Below are 25,236 nucleotides of genomic sequence, written 5' to 3' on the forward strand. Positions count from 1 at the left end.
AGAACAAAATCAAGTCAGGCTAAGCCCTGTTCAGCCATTCACAGGAAGCCTTGAATCTTTATGAACGAAGATATAGATTGTGACCTCATCCACATCACCCAATTAGAGGAAGCCTTGTGTTCATTCATAAAAATACAAAGCTTCCTGTGAATGGCTGAGCAGTGCTCAGCTCGACTCAATACTGTTCTGGGAACTGTACTGCAGCTTAGAGAGACCCCGTCACCAACTCAAAAAATTGCAGGTAAAAGCATAGAAAAACTTCATCAGGAGATGCTCTAAACTCCTTGCAGATCATAGTGCTCTACTCTTCTGGGAGTGTCTGATTACTTTCTGTGTTGGCCCAGCTCCTTTTACCCTCCCCTTTCCTCCATACATAACAATTTTAAGTAGCTGTCAGGGAAGAAGCAAAGAGGGATAATGTAGAGCTGTTATCACACCTAAAATGATGGTGCCCATGTCTCAGGGCTTTAGGATTTCTTTACAAAGAAGGCTTTTACAGGTAAAATAAACATGGATAAAGCATATTAAATTCAAATTTAATCCAATTTAAAGTATTATTGTTGTTAGCCAGGCAGAAATCCCCACTGAGCCCTCATAGACTTGTATGGGGATATCCCGGACACTAGAGCTGCTTCTTGAGATGGCACCATATAAGCCTATGAGGTTTCAGTCTGCAGGCATGGCTGGCACACATATGGAGGATTTCTACTGGAAAGGAGAGCTGAGAATGGAACCAGGTGGTGGCATAATGTAACTCAAAGGGGCCTGTGCAGGAGTTACATTACCAGTTGCCCAATAGCTGATGAGATAAGGCCCTGGACTGAGAGAGGCATCAGAAAATATGGTAGCGATAGGGAAATGGAACTGTCAGTGGAGGGGAGTAAGCCCAAAGGTAAGTCTAGCACAATGTGTATGTTGTGAGTATGTTGTGCTGCAAGCACTCCCCACACACACTACAGTTCCACTTTAACATAGGGGTAGGTAAATCCCCCGGTCCGGACGGGTACACCCCCGAATTCTATAAGTTGGCAGTGGACACAATAGCTCACACCTTACTCTCAATGTTTAACCACATCACTCAGGGACACTCATACCTACCTACAGGGTACCAGGCACATATCAAGTTGATCTATAAGAAAGGAAAGGACCCTAAAGATCCAGGCTCATACAGACCAACTTCTTAATGTGGATTCCAAGCTACTCTCCAAAATTATGGCTGATAGGTTGGCATCCATATTGCCTTCGCTCATACATCCTGCCCAATCGGGATTCACCAAGGGACGTTCAGCCACCTCCAATCTCAGGAAGGTCATGGTAGCACTAGAAATGACTAACGCTGACCCACATAACCAAGCGGCCATAATAACACTCGATGCTTAAAAAGCATTCAACAATGTCAATATTCAATGGCTAGACAGAGTACTGTTGCACCGTTTTAATGGCTCTTTTCTTCACTTGATTAGGACCATGTACACCTCCCCGGAGGCTCAGGTGGTGATAGCGGGCCATATCTCTCAATCGTTTAGATTGTTCAAAGGGACACGCCAAGGCTGTCCACTCTCCCCTCTGCTATTCAACCTTGCAGTGGAACCTCTCTCGAGATGCATGCTGTCACACCCTGAACTTCGGGAGATACAGGTGGGCCCGACTGAACTGCGAACAGCAATGTTCGCAGATGATGTCCTGATTTTTACTTCGGACCCGGAGCATGACCTGCCTATAATCCAGGATATTTTCAATACGTACCGACAGCGCTCGGGCCTACGTATCAATTTTTCTAAAAGTGAAATTCTTCCTTTGAACACTACACACACCCCTGCATGGGCCTCCTCCTCCCCCCTGCATGTCACCACAAGCCATATCACCTATTGGGGGTCAAGATAGGACGATTCCCTTCCTCCCTCTACCGATTGAACTTCACCCCAGTCATTGATAAAATGATCGCGGAACTTAAAAATTGGGCGACACTGCCTCTGTCCTTCTTCGGCAGATGCCATCTGTATAAGATGGCCACCTTTCCGAAACTTCTCTATCCCCTTCAAACTATCCCACTTCTACTTAAGAATTCCAACATTCAACGTCTACACAAAGCAGTCTCCTCTTTTATCTGGAAGGGCAAGAGACCCAGAATTGCACTCGCCAAGCTACACTTGACCAAAAGAGAAGGGGGCCTGGATCTCCCCAATACGAGAATGCACAATATTGTGTGCCTCATGAGGGGCTGTCTGGACTGGTTGAGCCGTGAATTGAGATATACCAATTATACTATTGAGACCCATATGGCCGCTCCCTATGATCTAGTGGCTCTGCTGTATTGTGGACCCGGGGACTTCCCAACACATTTACAAAACAATCTCTTACTCAGAGATACAGTAGTAACTTGGAGGGAGACCAGAAGGCGCTTGGGTACCCCTCAGCGGCTCTCCCGATATCTGCCTATTCATGGCCATCCCATGTTTCCACAAGCGCAGCAGTATACTGCTTATGGGGCCTGGTCGAGATGGGGGGTAAAGCGGTTTGCCCAGTTATTTGATATTTTCTCCAGCAATCCTATGTCTTTTCAAGCCTTTTCCACTAAGTATAACATCCCTTCTAGTCATTATCTTTATTATAGACAATGCGTTAGCTTTGTGGACTTCATCTACCTGCCATCACAAGGTCGTTTTCAACATTCACTCGTGGACTTATGGCTAAAACAAGACAAACACAAAATTTTTCAGTTATATAAGCCACTGCATACTGAACTTTTTCGGGGTCTTGCAACTGCGATAGCAAAACCGTGGAATAAAGTCCTCCATTCAGAAGATGCCCACCAAAAGATCTTATCCGGCTACCTCACCACACGCAAATACATAACGAGCGAATTTTGGAGGGAACAGCAGTTCAAAATTCTTCACAGGGCACATATGCCTCATCTCCGATGGTCCGTGGACGTTTCTAATCACTACTGCACGTTATGCAATGACCACTACCCTTCCTTACTTCATAAGCTTTGGGCCTGCCCGCCCGTTTCTGCTTTTTTGGGACAAGACTCTCCGCTATGTGCATCGCTACACTGGACTGCAGCTACCAAAGGATATTTTTCTTTCACTATTTGGATACCTTAACCCTGAGGCTTTGTCCATTCCGAGGAGTTCTCGGACAACGTTATCCGGACACAAACACTGGATAATCACTTGTCTCATGATAGCGAGAAGACTGTTGTTGAAGCATTGGATGGCCGCCACCACCCCTCCCACCCTTACGGAGTTAACGTCTGACCTGCATCTTCTCCGGGATATAGAAGCCACAGGCTTGTATCTACACCCCAATACCTCTGCCAACCGATTCACAAGAAAATGGTCTCACTTTCCCCCCAGGAATGTGATTACTCCTATAGCTCCTACCTAAGATCTATTAAATAACTACTCGCAAGCTAGTGTGTTTGGGGATGGCACTTCGCTTCACATCCAGCTGGTGTACTCACCCGAAACCAAGTGCCATCACCAATAATCCTGCAAATGTTTTTCTATATGCCTATAGTTGTTTGCCTATGTGACGCACAGCCTCCACATATCCCGACGACAAGTGATCGGTATATGGTAACAGAACCCTGCTACATGCTATAACCCTACTGCTTGTGACCTTATTAATGGTGTTCTTTGACTTTCTCTCCATTTCATGAATCCAACTCCCCTCTCCCCTTCTCCTTTACCCTCAACCCCATCTGCCCCTTCCACCCCCCCCCTTTTTTCTCCCCCCTTCCTCCCTCTTTTACACCCTTCCCTCCTCACCTTATCTATTTTCCTTACCCTCTTCTCTCCCTCTGACCCCATGTAAAATTAAAACTACCCTGGAGTTCCTCGCAATTATTTTCATATTGAATGAGAACAATATCCCTGTCACACTTACGTATCTGTAATAGCACTTTGGCGGTTCTATTTCTTGAACACTGTTTGTAAATTAGTTTTTGAACTTCAATAAAATGTTCTTAAAAAAAAAAAAAAAGAACACTTTCAGGACAAACTGTACTTATATCCCTCCTCCATCCCCCCCCCCCCTTCAACCTAAAGTAGCCCATCCTCCCTATCCCAGGTGCACACCTAGCTTAATTCAATGACCTCTGCCTCCCATGAACAGTAGATTCTTTGGGTTGCTTCCTGGGTGTCTTTGGCCTCAGGACACAGCCTTGTGGAAGGTTATGAAGATCTACTGTGCAGACATGGCCAATGCACTTGATAACTTTGAGAACTTTCGGCAGAGAATCTAAACAAATGGAGGAAGTTGTTTGATCAAGGTAGGTATGCAACTGGCATGGGTGGGCTAGTATTGGTAAAGGAATGGAGACAAAAAAAAAAAAAGGATAAGTGCACTTTGTGTTATGTCCCCTTCACATCTTTTGAATAGGCTGCCAGGACACCACAATGCACAAAAAAAAGCATTTGTCTTTTTTTTTTTCAACGCACCGCAATGAAAATAATATTTTTCAGCATATATGCTTTGGGTGGGTTTGCAATATAAAGTCAAAAGGAATGACACCGCAGTGCAACACATACTTAACTGCAATGTTTCAGGCAAAGGTGGACTTAGCCTTAAAGGCTAAGTCCACCTTTTACAAAAAAAATAATAAATGCACATTTGTTTGCAAAAAAATTTTTTTATTGTCACAAAGCATTGCAACCGCAATCAGTGGATCACTGTTGCAATGTTAAGCTCTTGCAGACTCTTCATGTAGGGTTTAGGCTTTCAGTTAGAGAGCTGGAGGAAGCAACAATAGACTACAAGTGCAGAAATCTCACTTGTGTTCCATTGAAAACTACATATAGTTAATTTATTCATATATATACACCTGCACAGCCAAGGGAGAAGAATCCCCGTATGCAGTCACGATAGGGGTGGGTGGTCCCATTTCCACCATGTTACAACCTAAAAAAACAGGTGTAACATGATCCAAAGGTGAGGTTAGCCTTTGAAGTACATTTATCCTTTAGTGTTAAAGGTAATTTTTGTTATTTGTTACAGATACTTTGTCCCAGATGTGTAATTCAATGTTCGTTTGGACTAATCTGATAAAGTAAATGATTCTGCTGAATTAGGGTTTATATTACTATTAACCCTTGCTATGATTATTTCTAATTATTTTCTGGATGAAACTCCAGGTTAGCCATTCTGATACTGGCTTCACTACCTGACCTTCTGAACTAGGACAAGAATGTAGGACATGAGTCCAGACCTTTCAGAATTCATGGTCTACTTGCTTTTGGAGTCATCTGTTCAATAACCAGTGAAAACAGGATCAGAATGACAAGTCTGTAGCCTGTAGATCTTAATGCAGGTCAGCACTAACAGCTCCCATAAATCTGCCATTATAGGAGCATTTATTGTTGGATTGTTATGTGGGCACAACAGGCAGGGAAATAACCCCTCACATTTACTAATGAATGACGTGTGAACAGAAATGTTTTGCTCCTCATATCAATATGCATTTTCTTTAGTGCATTCTAGCCAGGATGATTCCCTCTTTGTGGACAAGATATTAATTAGTTGCCAGGATTAATTCTGTTGTATTCTTAGTGCATGTGTCAAACACAAGGCCTGCAGGCCAAATCTGGCCCACCAGGTCATTTCATGTGGCCCTCGCACCCAGGGTTTTCTTTTAGTCAGAATGTGGTTAAACTCCATTCTGCCACCTCTCGTCCCCTGCTCCCCTTTCACCACTGTTACTTGTAAACATAGGGGTCTTCTGTGTTTACAAGGACAGCTTTCCTCTCAGCGACTTGCACAGATCCCCGACTGCCCTGCACTCATAGCGGGGGCAAGGGAGATGCAGATGGGGGAGAGTGGTGCAGAGATCAGAGCTGATCAGGGGTAGAAGATGTGGACAGCCTGCGAAAGAGTTTAACCATGCACACTGTGCATAGCACACCCTGAACCTTGCACTCTGTACATAGTACACTTTTCAACCATGCACTCTGTACTAGACATGTGCATGATGAAAAAATGTGTTTTGTTTCATTTAGATTCGTTAATCTAGTTATTTTGCTTTGTTAAATGTTGGAGTTGGAGCTGGAGAGAATCCAGAGAAGGGCAACTAAACTAATTAGGGGATTGGAGGACCTTAATTATGAAGAGCGTCTGCAATCGCTTGATTTATTCTCCCTGGAGAAGAGACGTCTGAGAGGGGACATGATAGCAATTTATAAATATATCAATGGTGATCTCAGCATAGAAAAAAAAGCTATTCAGTCGAAATAATTGCATGAGGACTAGAGGGCATACAATGCGATTAGAGGAGAAGCGTTTTAACCTCAGGCAACGTGGGGGCTACAAGATTTTGGAATTCTCTACTACAAGAGGTGGTTTCTGCGGGAAGTATGGTGGCTTTCAAAAGACTCTTAGACGTACATCTCAAGAATCAGAACATTCAGGGGTATGAGAGATGATTACAGCCACATACACCTACACAGGTTGAACTAGATGGACTATTGTCTTTATTCAACCTAACCTCATCATGTAACTATTTGATTTGTTCAATTCATATTCGGATTTGAAAATTCGGAATTCATATTCGAAATGAGTTTATGTCTTTTTCGAATTTTCTTCAAATTTACTGATTTTTTTTAAATTAAAATGTTCAAATCGATACATTTTAAATCGGTCGAATCGAAAACTTTAGATTTTTTTTTTTCGATTCGAATGTGGCAAAGTGAACAAACAAAGGAATAATCTTCATCAATTGATTACAATGACTCTTTAAATCATCTTTGGCTTAACAAGAACAGCATTATTTCGAAATGGTACTCTAATAACACACACAGTCTTTGATTTCAGAAAAATGCACCTATTCCAAGAGAAAAAAAGACCTAGATAAAATTGGATTTTTGTAAGAACTTACCGTAAAATCCTTTTCTCTTAAGCTCATTGACAGACGCAGTCCTCTTGATTAATATCAATTGGGTTATACTGCCCTCTACAGGAGTAGGACACTAGGCAGAAAAAAAAAAAAAACCTTCTGGCCACACCCTGGGGGCAGTCCCAGGGGGTACATCTTCTCTCTCCCTGCTACAGGATGTTAGTTATGTCACAAAGCAGTGTCGGAGAATTTAACCCAACCCAACTCAAAATAGAGGGGCGGGTACTGCGTCTGTCAATGAGCTTAAGAGAAAAGGATTTTACGGTAAGTTCTTACAAAAATCCAATTTTCTCTGTCGCTCATTGACAGACGCAGTCCTCTTGATTAATATCAATTGGGACGTCCCAAAGCAGTGCCACAAATGAGGGGTGGGATAACGGAAATCAAAATCCAATCTAGAAGGCCCAACCGGTGTCAACCAGAAGTTTTAAAGGCTCATCAGACAAACGGATGAGGCTCAACTGAAAACCCAACAGAAAAAAACCCTCGAGGTAGACCACCGGTCTTCCTCAAACAGCGGTCTGCAGAACCTTGCGGCCAAAAGAGGCATCCGCCGATTCCATCACATCAACTTTATAGAATTTTGCAAAGGTATGTACCGACGACCATGTAGCCGCCTTGCAAACCTGAAGCACTGACGCCTGATGGCGGAAGGCCCAGGAAGCACTAAGCGCCCGAGTGGAGTGCGTCTTAACAGGGAACGGAGGAACCCGACCCTTAATAGAATAAGCCTGCACCACCGTCTGTCTGATCCATCTGGAGATAGTCGCGGCAGATGCAGGCAACCCCTTTTTAGGGCCATCCGTGATCACAAAAAGTGAATCCGTCTTACGAAACGAGTCCGTAGTATTCAAGTATACCCTAATCGCCCGAACCACATCCAAGGAATGCAACGCGAATTCCTGAGGATGAGTGGGCTTAGGACACAGGGAAGGCAATACAATGTCCTCATTCAAATGAAACTCTGAAACCACCTTAGGAAGGAAGGAAGGATGGATTCGGATGAAGAACCACCTTATCCCTATGAACCACCAGATATGGGGAACGACAGGACAATGCGGCCAGTTCTGACACCCTGCGTGCAGAAGTGATAGCCACCAAGAAGGCCACCTTCTGGGATAAAGTAAGCAAGGGAATCTCCCTGATATTTTCAAAGGGAGGTTTCTGAAGAACCGACAGCACCAAATTAAGATCCCAGGGCGGCAAGGGTGCGTGCACCGGCGGAGCCAGATGCAGCACCCCCTGGATGAAACTCCGCACCAAAGAATGAGTAGCCAGAGGCCTCTGAAGGAAGATTGCTAACGCTGAAACTTGACCCTTGATGGTGCTCAAGGACAGTTTCTGCTCAACCCCCTTTTGCAGAAAAGCCAATATTCGGGCCACCGAGTAAGAACGTGGAGGGAACCCAAGGGATTCACACCACGCGATATAAGACTTCCATGTGCGATGATAGACTTTCCTGGAAGTCGTTTTCCTTGCTTTAATTAGAGTAGGAATAACTGAAGCTGACAACCCTTTGTCCTTCAGCACCTGGGTCTCAATAGCCAGGCCGTTAAAGCCAGCGATCGTAAAGCAGGATGGAAGATCGGTCCCTGAGACAGCAGATCCTCCCTGAGAGGAAGTCGCAGAGGAACGTCTGCGACCAGCCTGACCAGGTCGGCGTACCAGGCCCGACGAGGCCAGTCCGGAGCTACCAGGATGACTGGAATTCCCTCCACCTCTATCCTGCGAAGAAGTTTTGGCAGCAACTTGAGAGGAGGGAAGGCATACAGTAGCTGATACTGCCCCCACGGGGCGACCAGCGCGTCTGCGGCGTCTGCTAGAGGATCGGGGGAGCGAGCTACAAACCTCCGCACCTTCCTGTTGAGCCGAGATGCCAACAGATCCACATCCAGGGTGCCCCAACGAAGGCACAGTTGGTGGAATACCTCTGGATGAAGAGACCATTCCCCTTGATCCAGAATCTGACGGCTGAGATAATCTGCCTGCCAATTCTCCACCCCCGGAATGAATACCACGGAGAGAGCTGGAACAAATCGTTCCGCCCAACGAAGAATGCTGGCCACTTCTATGGCCGCCAGAACACTCTTGGTGCCCCCTTGGTGATTGACGTAAGCCACGGCCATGGCATTGTCCGACTGGATCCGAACCGGGCTGCCCTGGAGCTGCTCAGTCCAATGAATCAGACAAAGTCTGATAGCTCTCAGTTCCAATACATTTATCGGTAACCTGGATTCTTCCAGGGACCAAAGCCCCTGAGCAGATAATCTGCCGAGAATTCCTCCCCATCCGGATAGACTGGCATCCGTGGTGACAATCGTCCAGTATATCGGAAGAAATTACTTCCCCTGGCTGAGCATCGGAGACCGAAGCCACCAGACCAGAGACTCCCTGGTCCGCTCGCTCAGTCGGATCCGATTGTCCAGGGAATCGGGATTCCGGTTCCATTTGAGAAGAATCTCCTTTTGAAGGATTCGGGTATGGGACTGGGCAAATGGTACTGCCTCGAAGGAAGCCACCATCAGACCCAGGACCCTCATGCAAGTCCGAAGGGAAGGCCAGTTGACGGACAGTAACAATTGAATCGTTGACTGAATCTTCTGGAGTTTCTCCGCAGGGAGAAACACCTTTGCCAGGGATGTGTCTAAAATTAGACCCAGATATTCCAGCCTCCTGGTGGGAACCAGAGATGACTTCTGCAGGTTCACCAGCCACCCGAACTCTTGCAAAGAGATCATAGTGATCTCCAAGTTTAGCACCAGAGCCTGCGGAGACTCCGCACAGAGAAGAAGATCGTCTAGGTAACCTAGAATCGATATGCCCTGCTGTCGCAACAGCGCCAAAACTGGGGCCAACACCTTTGTGAAGACCCGGGGAGCAGAGGCGAGACCAAAGGGTAACGCCGCAAACTGATAATGTTTCTCTCCTATGGAAAAACGCAGGAAACGCTGATGTCCTGCGTAAATGGGAATGTGAAGATAGGCATCCTTGATGTCTATGGACGCCAGAAAATCCCCCTGATGCAGGGAGGCCGCTACTGTGCGAATGGACTCCATCTTGAATTTTTGTACCCTGACAAAATGATTGAGTGCTCTTAAGTCCAGAATTGGACGCACCTTGCCCTCTTTCCTGGGTATTGTGAATAGGTTCGAATAGAACCCCTGAAAACGTTCTGTCCAAGGAACGTGGACCACCACTCCTTGTTGCATCAAATCCGTTACTGCCCCCCGCAAAGCTTTTAAGCGATCCGGGGATAGTCGAATATTGGAAGGGAAGAATCGCACCGGTGGAAGTGATCGAAACTCGATCTTGTATTCCGATCGTATGACTTCGCGAACCCATTTGTCTGGGATTCTGGAAAGCCATGGATCCGGAAACCGGTGAAGACATCCCCCTACCCCAGAAATGGGTGGGGGCGCACCTTCAGGCTTTAGTGGTCTAATCCTCAGCTCTGGAATAGCCGGACTTTTGTTTACCCGACCAGCGCCCCTTGAAACCTCCTGGAGGGGCTTTGGAGGGCTTTGACTTATCGCCCGCCCCAGCGGGACGAAAAAACTTTTTTTTTTTTTTTTTTTTTGACGAAAAAACTTTTTATGAGCGGAAAAGGAAGGCCCCCGTCTCTGACGAGGTCCTTTACCCTTAGTATTCTGTGGCAAAAAAGTGCTCTTGCCCCCCGTGAGATCCTTGATAATCTCATCCAAGGTGGCCCCAAACAGGGGAAAGGGGAGATTAGCCAAAGCTTTTTTGGAACCTTGATCCGCCGACCAGCACTTTAACCACAACACACGCCTGAGGACCACTGCTAAAATCGATACACGCCCCAACAATGGAGTGGCGTCCAGAGCGGCGTCACAGACAAACTGTAGCCCTTGTATCATCTGTTCCAGCAAGTCTGATACTGCCGGAGGGATACTTCTCCCCTCTAGGTCACGGCGTAACACCGGATCCCTAAAGGATAGTGCGTCCTCCAACGGAATAACAGTAGCTTTATTTAGTCTGGAAATCGGTGAATCCACCAATGGTGGTACCGTCCATTTTTTAAGGAGGGATTCCTCAAAAGGATAGCGCCTAGCAATCCGTTTGGAAATACCAGGGGTTCGTTTTGGACGACCCCATTCCTCTTTAATTATATTACCAAAACATTTGGGCAAGGGAAACACCTTTGCCATCTTGGTAGGTTTGAGAGTACCAAAAGGAATTTCAGTATCAGCTACCTCTGCCGGTGTAACCTCAAGTCTTAAGGTTTCCCGGACAGACACAATTAGTGCATCCACCAATGCTTCTTCTAGTGCTATGGCGGAGGCAGAAACGTCCTCCTCACTATCTGAGGAGACGGTACCTGAGACACAAGCCCCCGAAGAGGGACCTGCAGCCACAGCAACAGGCTCAGAATCTGTATCTGATATGTCAGATGAAATAGGGGTAGGCGGGGGTCGTTTCTTCGCCCCCCGTCCCCGACAGGCCACCTCCACCCGGGATACAAAAGACTCCAGGACCGCTGATAATGCATCTATAGTGAGTGGAGAGTTGGAGGGTCCCGTGGTCACCTCGAGGGGATCAGGTGGGGATACATGTGTCGCAGGGTCCATGGCAAAGCCAGGCACCTGTCAGCAAACAAATGACAAAATTTGAAATTAAAGAAAAACTTTTTCTCTTTAAAGTAATCCCTCAGCGCAATGGCGCCCCTCAGTGACCACTTGCTTTGGAGCCCCCGCAGCGAGAGAAGAGATACCCCCAAGGCTTACCACCTGATGCACAGAAGTTCCTACCGGACTACTCTCAGCGCTGTCTTTACAGGACAGGAAGTCTTGTGGATTGATCTACCCGGGTAAAGGAAGCGGCCCCGCCCCTTCCGGCACTCCCACCGCTGCTCCACAAAGCTGGGTGTATCCAAGATGGCCGCCGCCATAGCGGGGAAATCTAAGCTACGCCAAAATGGCGGCCCTGCGTGGCCCACGAAAAAATGGCGCTCCGCGTGTTTGCAGCCTCTGCCGGTGTCAGTGCGATGCCCGCGGCCCCATACCTGACCGCTTCCATGCTACAGCCGACCGATCGACTCAAAAGGATGGTGTTCCGGGCTGCAACCGACCGATCAACGGTAGGTGTCTGACAATGTTCTTAGTGGGAATGCCTCCATCCCTGACAACCCCAGTTTTATGGCTTTGAAAGGACGGTGTTCCGTGCGCTGCAACTGACCGATCACACGGTAGGTGTCCGACGATCTGCCTGATTGTTTTACTGGCCATCCTCCATCTCTGACCAACCTTAGTGATTTAAGCGGTAAGTGTTTGACAATCTGAATGACCGTTCACTAGTAATGCCCGCGGCATCATACTCCATCCTTTACCCCTTAGTCATGGATTGGGATAGTAAGTCTCTAACCAAGCCTGGAGCTCAGTGACCAATCGTATATCTTTACAGGACAAGCCTTACTTGCCAACCCCTAATAGGTGGGGAAGATAGGAGGAGTATGTTACAGGATAGAGGGGAACCCGGGATTATGAGGGTCCGATTATCCCACGGAGGGGGCCCGCGTCCACCCGACAGAGGGAGAGGGGGGGACCTTCTACTCACCATACCGAAACAGGCGGGCACCAACTCCTGACAGAACCCCTCTCCACCGCAGTGGGGGGCTGTCGGCCAACCCGGAACGCCACTACTCCAATTTCAGATTTGGTCGTAGGCGACCTGACGAGACGTTTAACTCGCAGGGCCAGTCCCTGTCCAGTGGGACTATGTCGCGGCCGACCCAGCGTGGAGCTAGGGTCTGCACGCGTTCGTAACCCGGCTGGGGTGATCACTGGATCTCAGCATCCCGCTCGCCCAGCTCCAGCATAATTGCTTGAATGTGTCGCGGCTGACCCAGTGCGGAGCTGGAGCCTGCACGCGCTTGTAGGCCGGCTGGGGTGACCACTGGACCTAAACATCCAGCCCGTCGCCCAGATCCGGCATAATTGCTTGAAGATCTCACAGGAACAACTGGAGAAAAAAGCTAACTAAAAAAGATCTAAAAAATCTTGCCAGGACCAAAGATCCCAGCAAGGAACTTAGGTTCTTACTCCTGACTAGACAGAAAAAAACTAACATCCTGTAGCAGGGAGAGAGAAGATGTACCCCCTGGGACTGCCCCCAGGGTGTGGCCAGAACGTTTTTTTTTTTTCTGCCTAGTGTCCTATTCCTGTAGAGGGCAGTATAACCCAATTGATATTAATCAAAAGGACTGCGTCTGTCAATGAGCGACAGAGAAATTTATATAGTCTTACAGATACAACTGGCTTCTTGAGGACAACCATAATGCTGATGCAGCCCGCAATGAAGTGGAGTTTGACACCTCTGTCTTAGTGCCTCTCCATATGTGCATCCTCAGTTTGTTGGGTGACAACCATGACTATTTACCTCATCACAGAATCACTCTTATCTCTCTTTGGTTTATTTGGAGTCAGGGTTTCGCTGCTCCCACAATATTCCCTTATTCCATTGCAAGCCTTGGACACTTGCCAAACACAGAGCCTTCTTGAAGCTTCTGTAACCAGCAAGTGCCCCATTCCCTATTTACAGGATCATCTGAAGGGTGTTTTTAGAATATGACCTAAATTTATCTTTTTCTTTTTTTTACTACAGCTGCTTAAGAAACTCCACCTGTATTCTGCTGCATTTGGCCTTTTATTGCTAAACTGAAGTGAAGGGCAGAACTTCCATGTGATTTTGCAGTGTTTACTCTGAAACAAATGTCATGAGAATTCCAACTTTATCCAGGTGACAAACAGAACTGTTTAGTTGACTGTTTGCTCTGTTTAAGGCTCCTTGATAAGGAGGCCCTGCATATCCCCTCAAAAGTTCAGAACTCACAGCCGTCAACATTGCAAAATCACCTTGGCGTGCTGGCTTTCTCTTCAGTTTTGTTCAGACTGTGCCACCATTGGCCCAGCATCCACATCTCATACATGGCTACAGAGATACACGTGTAGGATAATGGAGATGCTTTGCACTGCAATTGGCAAAACAGCGAAGCGCAGGTGCACATGACAAGGATGTTGCTTGTACCATTCAATGAGCCAGAAAAGGAGTCTGTGGGGAGGCTTTGGCTAAACTGATGCAGGGTCAGATAGCCTTTATGGGCCTTGTACATCTAATATTATCATTTTAGTTACATAATAAAGAAACATATGCAGATATGTGAAATGTACCATACAAAAGGTACATTCGTTCAATATGGAAATACACTGCATTTTTTGTTTCATACAATAATAGATTTTTCAGGATCCACTGAGAGAGTCAGTATATCATGTCGCCTACAGGAGGATTGGATAATGGCAAATGAAAATCTGTCCTTAGAGAGACACAGGAAGTCTGCAACCTTCACGGCATCCAATCGCAGTCCGCTAACAGATCCAGGCACGATTAACAGCTCAATGAGCTGCCTAAAGGATCTTATACCAGAAGTTAGAAACATCCACCTGGTAGAGGACCAGGTGACAGCACTACAAACCTGGGGAACAGAGGATTGATGGCAAAATACCCAAAAAGTGCTCACAGTCCTAGAAGAGTGAGCCTTAAAGCAGAAGTAAACACTGCTTGCTCACCTGTACCTACAGGTAAACTTATAATAAAACTTGCCTGTAGGTACAATGAATATTTCCTAAACGTGCACCGTTTAGGAGACATTCACTACTTCTGCAGCCAGTGACATCACTGGTGCAGGCAAACTCCTTCCGAGCGCTGTGCCATGGTTACCGTGCACATGCACAGGAGTGACGTAAATGTGGGCTCAGCCATTCAAATGACCAGAGCCCATGAACCAGGAAAGAGGACCAGGTTTAAGATGGAAGCCCTGTCAGTGGTGACTGCACACCTCTGGAGGGGTTTATTTTAAGGTAAATCTCTCATAATATGCTACTATTTGATGCATACTAGCACATTATGATACTGACCAACACACCTGACCTCTAATGAGTAATCAGATATGAGGTATCGTTGTATGACAATCCATATACATAAAATCACTCAAAACAACCAATACAATGAACCCACTCCACACAAATATGCACAAATATAAATGAATAGAACAAGCCACACAGTATAGACATTTATGATATTTTTGTTAGTTGAGTTAAAATTTCAATTTTTTACACATAGTGAAGTTTCTTTTAACTCCTCCTTAAGCGAGGTGCTTATATTATGTTTTGTACATAATAAAATTACCTTGCAGGAGAAAAGTATACTACCACTTTAATTGGAAAGGGAGGAAGCTGATCTTTGAGACTATATGCCTGATTAATAGTCTGCCTGAGCCATCTATAAATGGTGGGTCCAGAAGCTGGGTAGCCCTTCCTGAGCCTTTCAGTCATCCGTCTTTCTAAAAGAAGATGTGGTGGAGAGATAAACTTAAACAGCCCGGACCAAATCCAGATAGGGAGTAATCTCCTTCTGGAGAGCTGGACACAAGGATGGAAGAACACTGTCCTAGTTAAGGTGAAAGGCAGAGACCATCTTAGGAAGGAAGGCCTAGACCTCAACACCACCTTGTCCTGCAGTATCAAAAAGGGTTCCTTGCATGATAACAGAGTGGGGGAATAACTCTGAGAGGTTCAAATGGAGGCTTTTATTGCAGAGAGGGCAAGATTAAAGTTCCACAGAGGCAGAGAAAATTTGACTGGGGGTGCCACATGGGAACCCCGTTGCACAAAAGTCTTGATTAGAGCGTGGAAAACAAACAGTTTCTGAATCAGAGTGGCAAGAGTTGGTAGCAAGAGCCAAACATTGACCAAACCCAATTGCCGGAAAGAAAGGATCTGTTACCATAGGTGTCTAGCAAGAAGAGCCCAGTGCCCAAGGGTCACAGTGCAATGTTCAATCCCATTTGCAGTAAAACCAAAAGTCAAGTCTGAGTACAACTACACTGGATATCTGCAAGGAGAGCACCTCAAAACATCCTAAATTAGCCAAAGAAAGATGTCCATTCTCCTAGGACACTAGCAAAAAAAAAAAACACAAATGAATCATGCTGGTGGGAGGGGTTATATCTAGGACTTGTCTACTGTTTTTTTTTTTTGTTGCCAGTGTCTAATCTCCCTGCAGGCAACAGTATAACCTGACTTCCTGTGTGACTCAATGGAGTTAAAACACTCACAGTAAAATTCTTTTCTCTAGATTACATAGTGTTTTTTAAAAAATGTTTTAGCCCTCGTTCACAGAGCGATTTGTCATGCATTTTGACAGGTCAAACCGCATAACAAGTCATAGTATTTTGCCAGCAATGGCACCGTGCCAATTGGTCTGAAACTGCACCGATTTGCAAAAGTAGTTCCTGCACTACTTTTGCTCATTTCGGGTGTGACTTCAATAGACATCTGTGCATGAAGCCACACAAATGTCTTTTAAGTCGCAGTTTTAAATTTCTGCGATTTCAGATGAAACTGCATGATTTCAAAGCCGTGTTCAGTGTGATTGAGGGCTTAGTCTGGTTCTTTCACAAATCTGACACTACCTGCATTACTTGCTGCTAGTACACACCTTGAAAGTTTGTGCTTTCAGTAGCTATCTGCTGTTCTTGGTGGAGTTTATTCATTATCCTTTACCTTTCCTTGGCTGGACAATTCAGTGCCGACGCTTTGCTCTGCTGTTATCTTATCCTTGTCTTGTACTAGGCCAGGCTAGTATTGTATAGTTTCCTTGTATATGTGACTTTTATGCTTATATGTTCCTTAGGCTTGTGTATACCCTATATAAAGCATTTCATTTTTAACTTGTTTGTTGCAACCTTTTGAGCTTGTTGCTGTGTATTACGGATTTTCATTCAACATACTACTTTCAGCAGTCCAGAACCTTGCACGTTTTTTTAATGTGGGATTCTCCTATTCCCTGAAATGCCTGAATGGTTTCTTTGCAAATCATACAAAAAGCATTGTAAATATGTAGAAACAGAAAATGACTCAATACATTCACAAAAGGTACAAAAAAATTGATTTATTTTGTACAGAATTTATACAAAGTCAATTACACTTGCCAAAAGGAGTTAATCTTAAAGCCTGCGGTTAAATAATATTTCTTGGTTTAATACTCAAATTCCATATTTCTTCTTTAGAGCATTAAAAGAATCACTCGTCTTTAGTGACTGTTCTACATAATCAAACAAGGCACGGACATCTGTGAAGGATAAACAGCACAGAAGTTAAAAAAAAAAAAAGTCAAAAGTTAAAGTAAAAAAAAAAACAAAAAAAAACACACTACCAAACCATCAAAAATAAAAACAATATAAACAGCATTACGTATTAATGTTTTCTTTCCTCTATAGAGAACTCTACATCTTCATACACCTATCTGCGTACTCTTATTATAAGGACACGTTTAGGTTGCTGTTTTGCCACCACCTCATTTACAAGACCTCTTTAGAATGAGTTATGTGGTTCCTTGGTGCTATGTTTCATCAGCATTCAAATGTAGAAATTACGATCATCAGATAAGTGCTTTAAGTATAACTAAAAAAATGAAAGTTAAGAAAAAAAAAAAGTAATGGACAGGAAATCTTCCAATGGGGACACTAGTTCTGGTGACACCCCTGGATTCCCCAACTTTGAAGGGATTTCCTCTCTATTCCTTGTGTTAGCTATAGGACAGGAAGTGAAGGGAAACCTCCCCAATGGGACACAGATGGCAAAAAAAACTGGCAGGAGTTATAACTCTTCCTTACTCCATTTAAAATAAAAAGAAAAGTTTTGCCTATAGTTCTACTTTAAATTGATTTCCATTAACTTGTGGCATTTAAACATATTCATTGCTAAGTATATAAAATAAACTTCACAGCAGTGAACTCTATAGTGAACAATATAGCTGTATTTCAATGACAGGCAAACTTATTCATACAGGTGCATCTCCTAAAATTAGAATATAATTAAAAAGTTATTTTATTTCAGTACCGTATATACTCGAGAATAAGCCAAATTTTTCAGCATGTTTTTTCATGCTGAAAAAGCCCCCCTCGGCTTATACTCGAGTCACTGGCTCACTTACTTTTTAAAAATGGCGCCGCCCGGCACGACATGTCACTGCGCATGCGTCGCATGCCCGGGAATAGCCGAACGTGTATGAGCTTTCCCGAGCATCGGCGGCGCATGCGCGGTGACAGGTAAGTGAGACTCCTCCGCAGCCCCTGCATTTCCTCATGCAGTGCTGCGGGCATGGTACAGGACATTGTCCTGTACCATGCCCACAGCACTGCATCTCCTGTGCCATTACTGTACCTACTGTGCAATGCCTGTACCTACTGTGCCATGCCTATACCTACTGTGCCATGTCTGTACCTACTGTGCCATGCCTATACCATCACCTGTGCCATGCCTATACCATCACCTGTGCCATGCCTATACCATCACCTGTACCATGACCTGTGGCATGCCTATACCATCACCTGTGCCATGCCTGTAACATCGCCTGTACCATCACCTGTGCCATGTCTGTACCATAACCTGTGCCATGCCTATACCATCACCTGTGCCATGCCTGTACCATCACCTGTGCCATGCTTGTAACATCACCTGTGCCATGCTTGTAACATCACCTATGCCATGCCTATACCATCACCTGTGCCATGCCTGTACCATCTTCTGTGCTATGACCCGTGCGCCATGCCTATACCATGATCTGTGCCATGCCTATACCATGATCTGTGCCATGCCTGAACCATCTCCTGCACCATGCCCGCAGCCCCTGTTTTGTGTCTCATGGTGGTCCAGTTGGGTCCACTAGCTGCTGCATTTCCCACCCTAGGCTTATACTCGAGTAAATACGTTTTCCCACTTTTTTGTGGTAAAATTAGGGGCCTCGGCTTATATTCGGGTCGGTTTATACTCGAGTATATACGGTAATTCAATTCAAAAAGAGAAACTCATATTTTATATAGATGTGTTGCACACAGAGTGATATATTTCAAACATTTCTTTCTTTTAATTTTGATGAATATGGCTTACAGCTAGTGAAAACCCAAAATTCAGTATCTCAGAAAATTTGACTAGTATATAAGACCAAAAGAAAATGATTTTTAATACAGAAATGTTGGCTTACTGAAAAGTATGTCCATGTACAGTATAGTATAGTATGTATGCAATACTTGGTCGGGCTTCTTTTGCATGAATGCAACAATGCGCGTGGCATGAAGGCGATCAGCCTGTGTCACTGCTGAGGTGGTATGGAAGCCCAGATTGCTTTGATAGCAGCTTTCAGCTTGTCTGCATTGTTGGGTCTGGTGTCTCCCATGCAGTAATTCATGCAAAAGGAGCCTTGACCAAGTATTGAGTGCATACTATACTGTACATGGACATACTTTTCAGTAAGCCAACATTTCTGTATTAAAAATCCTTTTTTTTTATTGGCCTTATGTATTATTCAAATTTTCTGAGATACTGAATTTGGGGTTTTCACTAGCTATAAGGTTGGGTTCACACAGTTCCGGCCGTGGGTTTGTGCCTGGGGTCGGGTGCATTGCCATTCACCAATTTAGGTGCGAATCCGGTCCAAATTTTTGCCTGTATTCAGACCTGAAACAGAACCAAAGACACACAAGACCCTTTTCAGTGTGCTCCATGGCCGCCCCAGGGATTTGTGAACCGGCTCCATCGAGAGCCAGTCACACTCTCCTGTCATGCGAATTGGATGCAAACCACATCCAATTCGCATCACTGTGAACCCAGCTTAAGCCGTAATCATCAAAATTAAATAAATGTTTAAAATATATCACTCTGTGTGTAATGCATCTATATAAAATATATATATAGGAGTTTTACTTTTTGAATTGAAATAGCGAAATAATTTACCTCTTTAACCACTTCCCGCCCGCCCTATAGGCAAATGACGGCGGGAATGTGGTTGTGTTATCCTGACCGGACGTCATATGACGGCGGCAGGATAACACAGCTCTGGGACACCCTGCATCTCCGATCTCAGTAAAGAGACTACTGACGTAGCTCTTTACCATGTGATCAGCCGTGTCCAATCACGGCTGGTCACATCGTAAACAGGAACAGCCGTTGATCGGCTTTCCTTAGTTCGTGCCTGACAGGCACGAGTAAAGGAGCGCCGATCGGCGGCTCCCCTGACAGGGGGGGGGGGGTCGGCACTGGTAATCAGATCATTGATTACCAGCGCAGACCCTCGGGGGGGGGGGATGCCACTAGATCCACCAGGGATGCCCACTATGACCCCAGGGATGCCCACTATGGCCACCAGGGATGGCAATCAGGGCTCAGGGAGCCCCCCATTGCCCTCCCCATCAGTGCTGCCCACCAGTGTCCTCCCTATCAGTGCTGCCCACAAGTGCCCATCATTGCCATCTTTTAGTGTCGCCCATTATTGCCCACCAGTGCCGCCTATCAGTGCCCATTAGTGCCCATCAGTGCCGCCGTGCCGATCAGTGCCGCCCATCAGTGCCACCTATCAGTGCCCATTAGTGCCCGTCAGTGCCACCTATCAGTGCCCGTCAGTGCCACCTATCAGTGCCCAGCAGTGCCACCTATCAGTGCCCACCAATGCTGCATATCTGTGCTACCTATCAGTGCCACATATCAGTGCCGCCTATCAGTGCCGCCCCATCAGTTCCTCCTCATCAGTGCCTCCTCATCAGTGCCTGTCAGTGCAGTCTCATCAGTGCAGGAAAAACTTATTTATTTACAAAATTGTATAACCTAAACAAAAAAACTTTTTTTTTTTTTCAAACTTTTCGGGCTTTTTATTTGTTTAGCAAAAAGGAAAAAACCCACAGGTGATCAAATACCACCAAAAGAAAGCTCTATTTGTGGGGGGAAAATGACATAAATTTGGTGTAGGTACAGTGTTGCATGACCGCGCAATTGTCATTTAACATGCAACAGCGCTAAAAGGGGAAAATTGGCCTGGGCAGGAAGGGAGGGAAGTGCCCTGTATTAAAGTGGTTAATGATATTCTAATTTTATAGAGATGCACCTTATATATATATATATATATATATATATATATATATATATATATATATATATAGAGAGAGAGAGAGAGCGAGAGAGGAGAGCGAGAGAGGAGAGCGAGAGAGGAGAGCGAGAGAGGAGAGCGAGAGAGGAGTGAGAGAGAGAGAGAGAGAGAGAGAGAGAGAGCTTACCTTCTTTCTCTGCTTCTGACAAAAACATCACTGCCATATCAAATCTCCTAAGCTCAGACATTCTTTGTAAAGTTTCCAAAACTTTAGCTGCATCTTCATTTCTAGAGAACAGAAATACTCTTGTTATGGTAACATCAATAACCCTTTAGAGATACATTGAAGATGTTTGGTTAAATCATCTATCAGAGATAAAAATGTCATATATGCATCTTAAAGTGATATTAAAGGCAATAAAAAAAAAAGAAAAGAAAAAAAAAGAATAAAAGTCATACTTACCTGCTCTGTGTATTGGTTTTGCACAGAGCAGCCCCGATCCTCCTCTTCCAGGGTCCCCCGCCTGTGGTCCTAGCCCCTCCCTCTTGCCCCCAGAGCTAGCAGATTACTATGGGGGCACCCAAGCAAGTTTGCTCCCGAGCCACTGCTCTGCGTGTCCATTTATCTGCTCCCTTTTCTCCTCACTGGCTGTGATTGACAGCAGTGGAAGCCAATGGCTTCCACTGCTGTCTCAGCCAATGAAGAGGAAGAGTCACTGGAGACCTGAGGCTCTCTTGCACATAGCTGGATTGTGATGGGGCTCAGGTTACTCGGGGGGGGGGGGGCTGCTGCACAAAGGAGGTTTTTTGCTTTCATGAATAGAATGCATGAAGGTGAAAAACCTTGAGCCTTTAGAACTACTTTAAGACGACCATATTCTGTACAATGTTTTTTAGATCCACTATTAACTAATGCAGTACAATTGCCTTTCTGGTTTGATACAAATTGAATGGATTGTTTAGGTTTTTTTCATTACATTGGTTTTGATAAATCGAAAAGACTGTACAATCAGATTATACAGTACATGGCCAGCTTTATATAGTTAGATGGCTACACTTGCACAGTAGCTAGAAAAATGTCAAACCACTTTAAAAGAGAAGCAAATAATTTAACCCCTTGCTGCCACCTGTACACATATATACAGTGCATCTGGAATGTATTCACAGCGCTTAACTTTTTCCACATTTTGTTATGTTACAGCTTTATTCCAAAATGAATTAAATTCATTATTTTCTTCAAAATTCTACAAACAATACCCCATAATTACAATGCAAAAGAAGATTGTTTAAAATCTTTGCAATTTTTTTTTAGAAAAATAAAAATAAATCACATGTACTGTACATAGGTATTTTCAGCCTTTGCTCAATACTTTGGTGAAGCACCTTTTGAACCAATTACAGCCTCAAGTATTTTTGAGTATGATGCTGCAAGCTTGGCACACCTATTTTTGCACAGTTTCTCCCATTCTTCTTTGCAGGACCTCTCAATCTCCATCAGGTTGGATGGGAAGCATCGGTGCACAACCATTTTTAGATCTCTCCAGAGATGTTTAATCGGGTTCAAGTCTGGGCTCTGGCTGGGCCACTTAAGGACATTCACAGAGTTGTCCCGTTATTTTGTTATCTTGGCTGTGTGCTTAGAGTTGTTGTCCTGCTGGAAGATGAACCTTCCCCCCCAGTCTGAGGTCCAGGGCGCTCTGGAGCAGGTTTCCATTAAGAATGTCTTTGTACATTGCTGCATTCATCTTTCCCTCGATCCTGACTAGTCTCCCAGTTCCTGCTGCTGGAAAACATCCACACAGAATAATGCTGCCACCACCGTGCTTCACTGTAGGGATGTATGGGCCAGGTGACGAGTGTTGCCTGGTTTCCTCCAGACATGACGCTCGTCATTCAGGCCAAAGGGTTTAATCTTTGTTTCATTAGAACAGAGAATTTTGTTTCTCATGGTCTGATGAGAGTTCTTCAGGTGCCTTCTGGCACACTCCTGGTGGGCGGTCATGTGCCTTTTACTGAGGAGTGGTTTCAGTCTGGCCACTACCATACAGGGCTTATTGGTGGAGTGCTGCAGAGATGGTTGTTCTTCTGGAAGGTTTGGCCAGGCAGCCTGCCCTAGGACAAGTCCTGGTGGTTCCAAACTTCTTCTATATACAGATGATGGAGGCCACTGTGCTCATTGGGACTTAATATGCTGCAGACATTTTTCTGTACCCTTCCCCAGATCTGTGCCTCGATACAATCCTGTATCAGATGTCTACAGACAATTCCTTGGACTACATGGCTTGGTTGGAGCTCTGACATGCACTGTTAACTGTGGGACCTTATAGAGACAGGTATGTGCCTTTCCAAATCCTGTCCAATCAACTGAATTTACCACAGGTGGACTCCAACCAAGTTGTAGAAACATGTTAAGGATGATTATTGGAAATAGGATGCACCTGAGCTTAATTTTGAGTGTCATGGCAAAGGCTGGGAATACGTATGTACATGTGATATTTTGATTTTTTAATTTTAATAAATTTGCAAAGATTTCAAACAAACTTCTTTCACGTTGTCATTATGGGGTAATGTTTGTAGAATTTTGAGGAAAACGTTTTTTTTAATACATTTTGGAATAAGGATGTAACATAACAAAAAAGTGAAGCACTGCGAATACTTCCTGGATGCACCGAACGCAGCCTCACTAAAGTGAGTCTGCTTTCATGAGACCACATACACAGGGCTGTGGAGTCGGTAGATAAATGTTCCGACTCCTCTGTATTAATATGCAAATGTATTTTATACATTCCTTGAAGGAAAGAAAGGCAACATACATGTCATTACCACATGACTACTGGCTGGGAAGCCAACAGTTTACTGTATTGAACAGTTTAAGCAAAAGACAAACACAATAAAAACAACAAAGTTTTATACATTTCTTTTTTATTAATTATTCAAGTGGCTGGATAGTAGCAGCAGGCATAAACATCAGGAATTCATTTTCCAGCAAAAGACTATCTCTTTTCATCATTGAAGATGCCATGCTCTCAGCTATTAACCCTCCATTTTTGTTCAGGCGATATAACAGGCTCTTCCATTCCAAGAGGAATTTACCCGGGGTTAGATCGTCACATTGCAACCTCTTGGTGACAGTGAAGGGGTGAGAAAGAAGGTTCTCCAGCTCTTTAGTTTGTGTCCACTGGCTTTCAGTTAATGCAAGATTTTCATTGTCCATTTCTTCTATGAAGTCTTTAAGTTCAAGCAAAGGCTTCACCATTAAATAAGTGCTTCCCCAGCGAGTTGTTTGATCCAAAATAGCTCCTTTTCCTGCACGTCTTCAAAATTGCATCGGTTTTCGGGGCCCTGGCTGCAACAGTTACTTGCCATAATTTGCCAATTAGTGTAGCTGCATGGCGATCTTTTAATCCATCTCTGGCAAGTTGCAGTGTATGAACAGCACATCGCATATGATGAATAGTAGCAAGCTTCAATGCTTCTTCAACAAAGTTGTCTGACAAAATGTCAGCATTCTCTTCAGTTTCTAAACTTTCTCCAATACTTGCAGAGCTATCTTCCTCTAACTCGAATATCTGTTTGTTACCTTCTTCATCTGCGTTCATCTTCTCAATTGTGCTAAACATGTTAGAAGCGTTATCTGTCACAACACATAAAAATGGATTTTTGTAAAATCTTACCGTAAAATCCTTTTCTCTTAGCTCATTGACAGACGTAGTCCTCGGTGATACACCACCTTCGGGTTATGTTGCCTCCACAGGAGCAGGACTAGACAGGAAATTAAAAAGCTCTGGCCACACCCTAGGGGCAGTCCCAGAGGGTATATCCTCTCTCTCTCTGCCTCAGCAAATCAGTTATGTGAAAAAGCAGTCTTTAGAGATTTTAACCCAACTCAAAAAACAGAGGGGCGGGGACTACGTCTGTCAATGAGCTAAGAGAAAAGGATTTTACGGTAAGATTTTACAAAAATCCATTTTTCTCTAGCGCTCATTGACAGACGTAGTCCTCGGTGATACACCACCTTCGGGACGTCCCAGAGCAGTATCACAACTGAGGGGTGGGAAAATGAAATCAAATCCCAATCTAGAAGGCCCAACCGGTGCCAACTAGAAGTTTACAATGCTCATCCTTAATGATGAGACTCAACAAAAAAGAGAAAATTTTTTTTTTTTTTTTCCAAACAGAAAAAAACCCTCGAGGTAGACCACCGGTCTCCTCAAATTGCGGCCTGCAAAACCTTGCGGCCAAATGAGGCATCCGCCGATGCCGTCACATCAATCTTATAGAATTTTGTAAAGGTATGTACCGACGACCAGGTGGCCGCCTTACATACCTGGACCACTGACGCCTGATGGCGAAAGGCCCAGGAAGTACTGAGCGCTCGAGTGGAGTGCGCCCTAACAGGGAACGGAGGA

At 44.8% G+C, this 25,236-nt stretch overlaps 1 protein-coding gene across 1 annotated transcript in view; it reads right to left on the bottom strand.

Annotated features, from left to right (window-relative positions):
* Positions 1 to 16,881: 16,881 nt before the first annotated feature.
* The window catches only part of RPAP3 (RNA polymerase II associated protein 3), a 120,023-nt gene continuing 111,668 nt past the window's right edge, over positions 16,882 to 25,236 (bottom strand). The window contains exons 16-17 of the mRNA XM_082254380.1: positions 21,015 to 21,115; positions 16,882 to 17,038 (exon numbers count right to left, since the gene is read on the bottom strand). Of these exons, the coding sequence (XP_082110506.1) occupies positions 16,953 to 17,038; positions 21,015 to 21,115 (187 nt within the window). The 3' untranslated portion in view covers positions 16,882 to 16,952. The remainder of the gene's footprint in view (positions 17,039 to 21,014; positions 21,116 to 25,236) is intronic.

Source organism: Pelophylax lessonae (assembly GCF_965119305.1).
Source record: "Pelophylax lessonae genome assembly, chromosome: 4".
Lineage (NCBI taxonomy): Eukaryota > Metazoa > Chordata > Amphibia > Anura > Ranidae > Pelophylax > Pelophylax lessonae.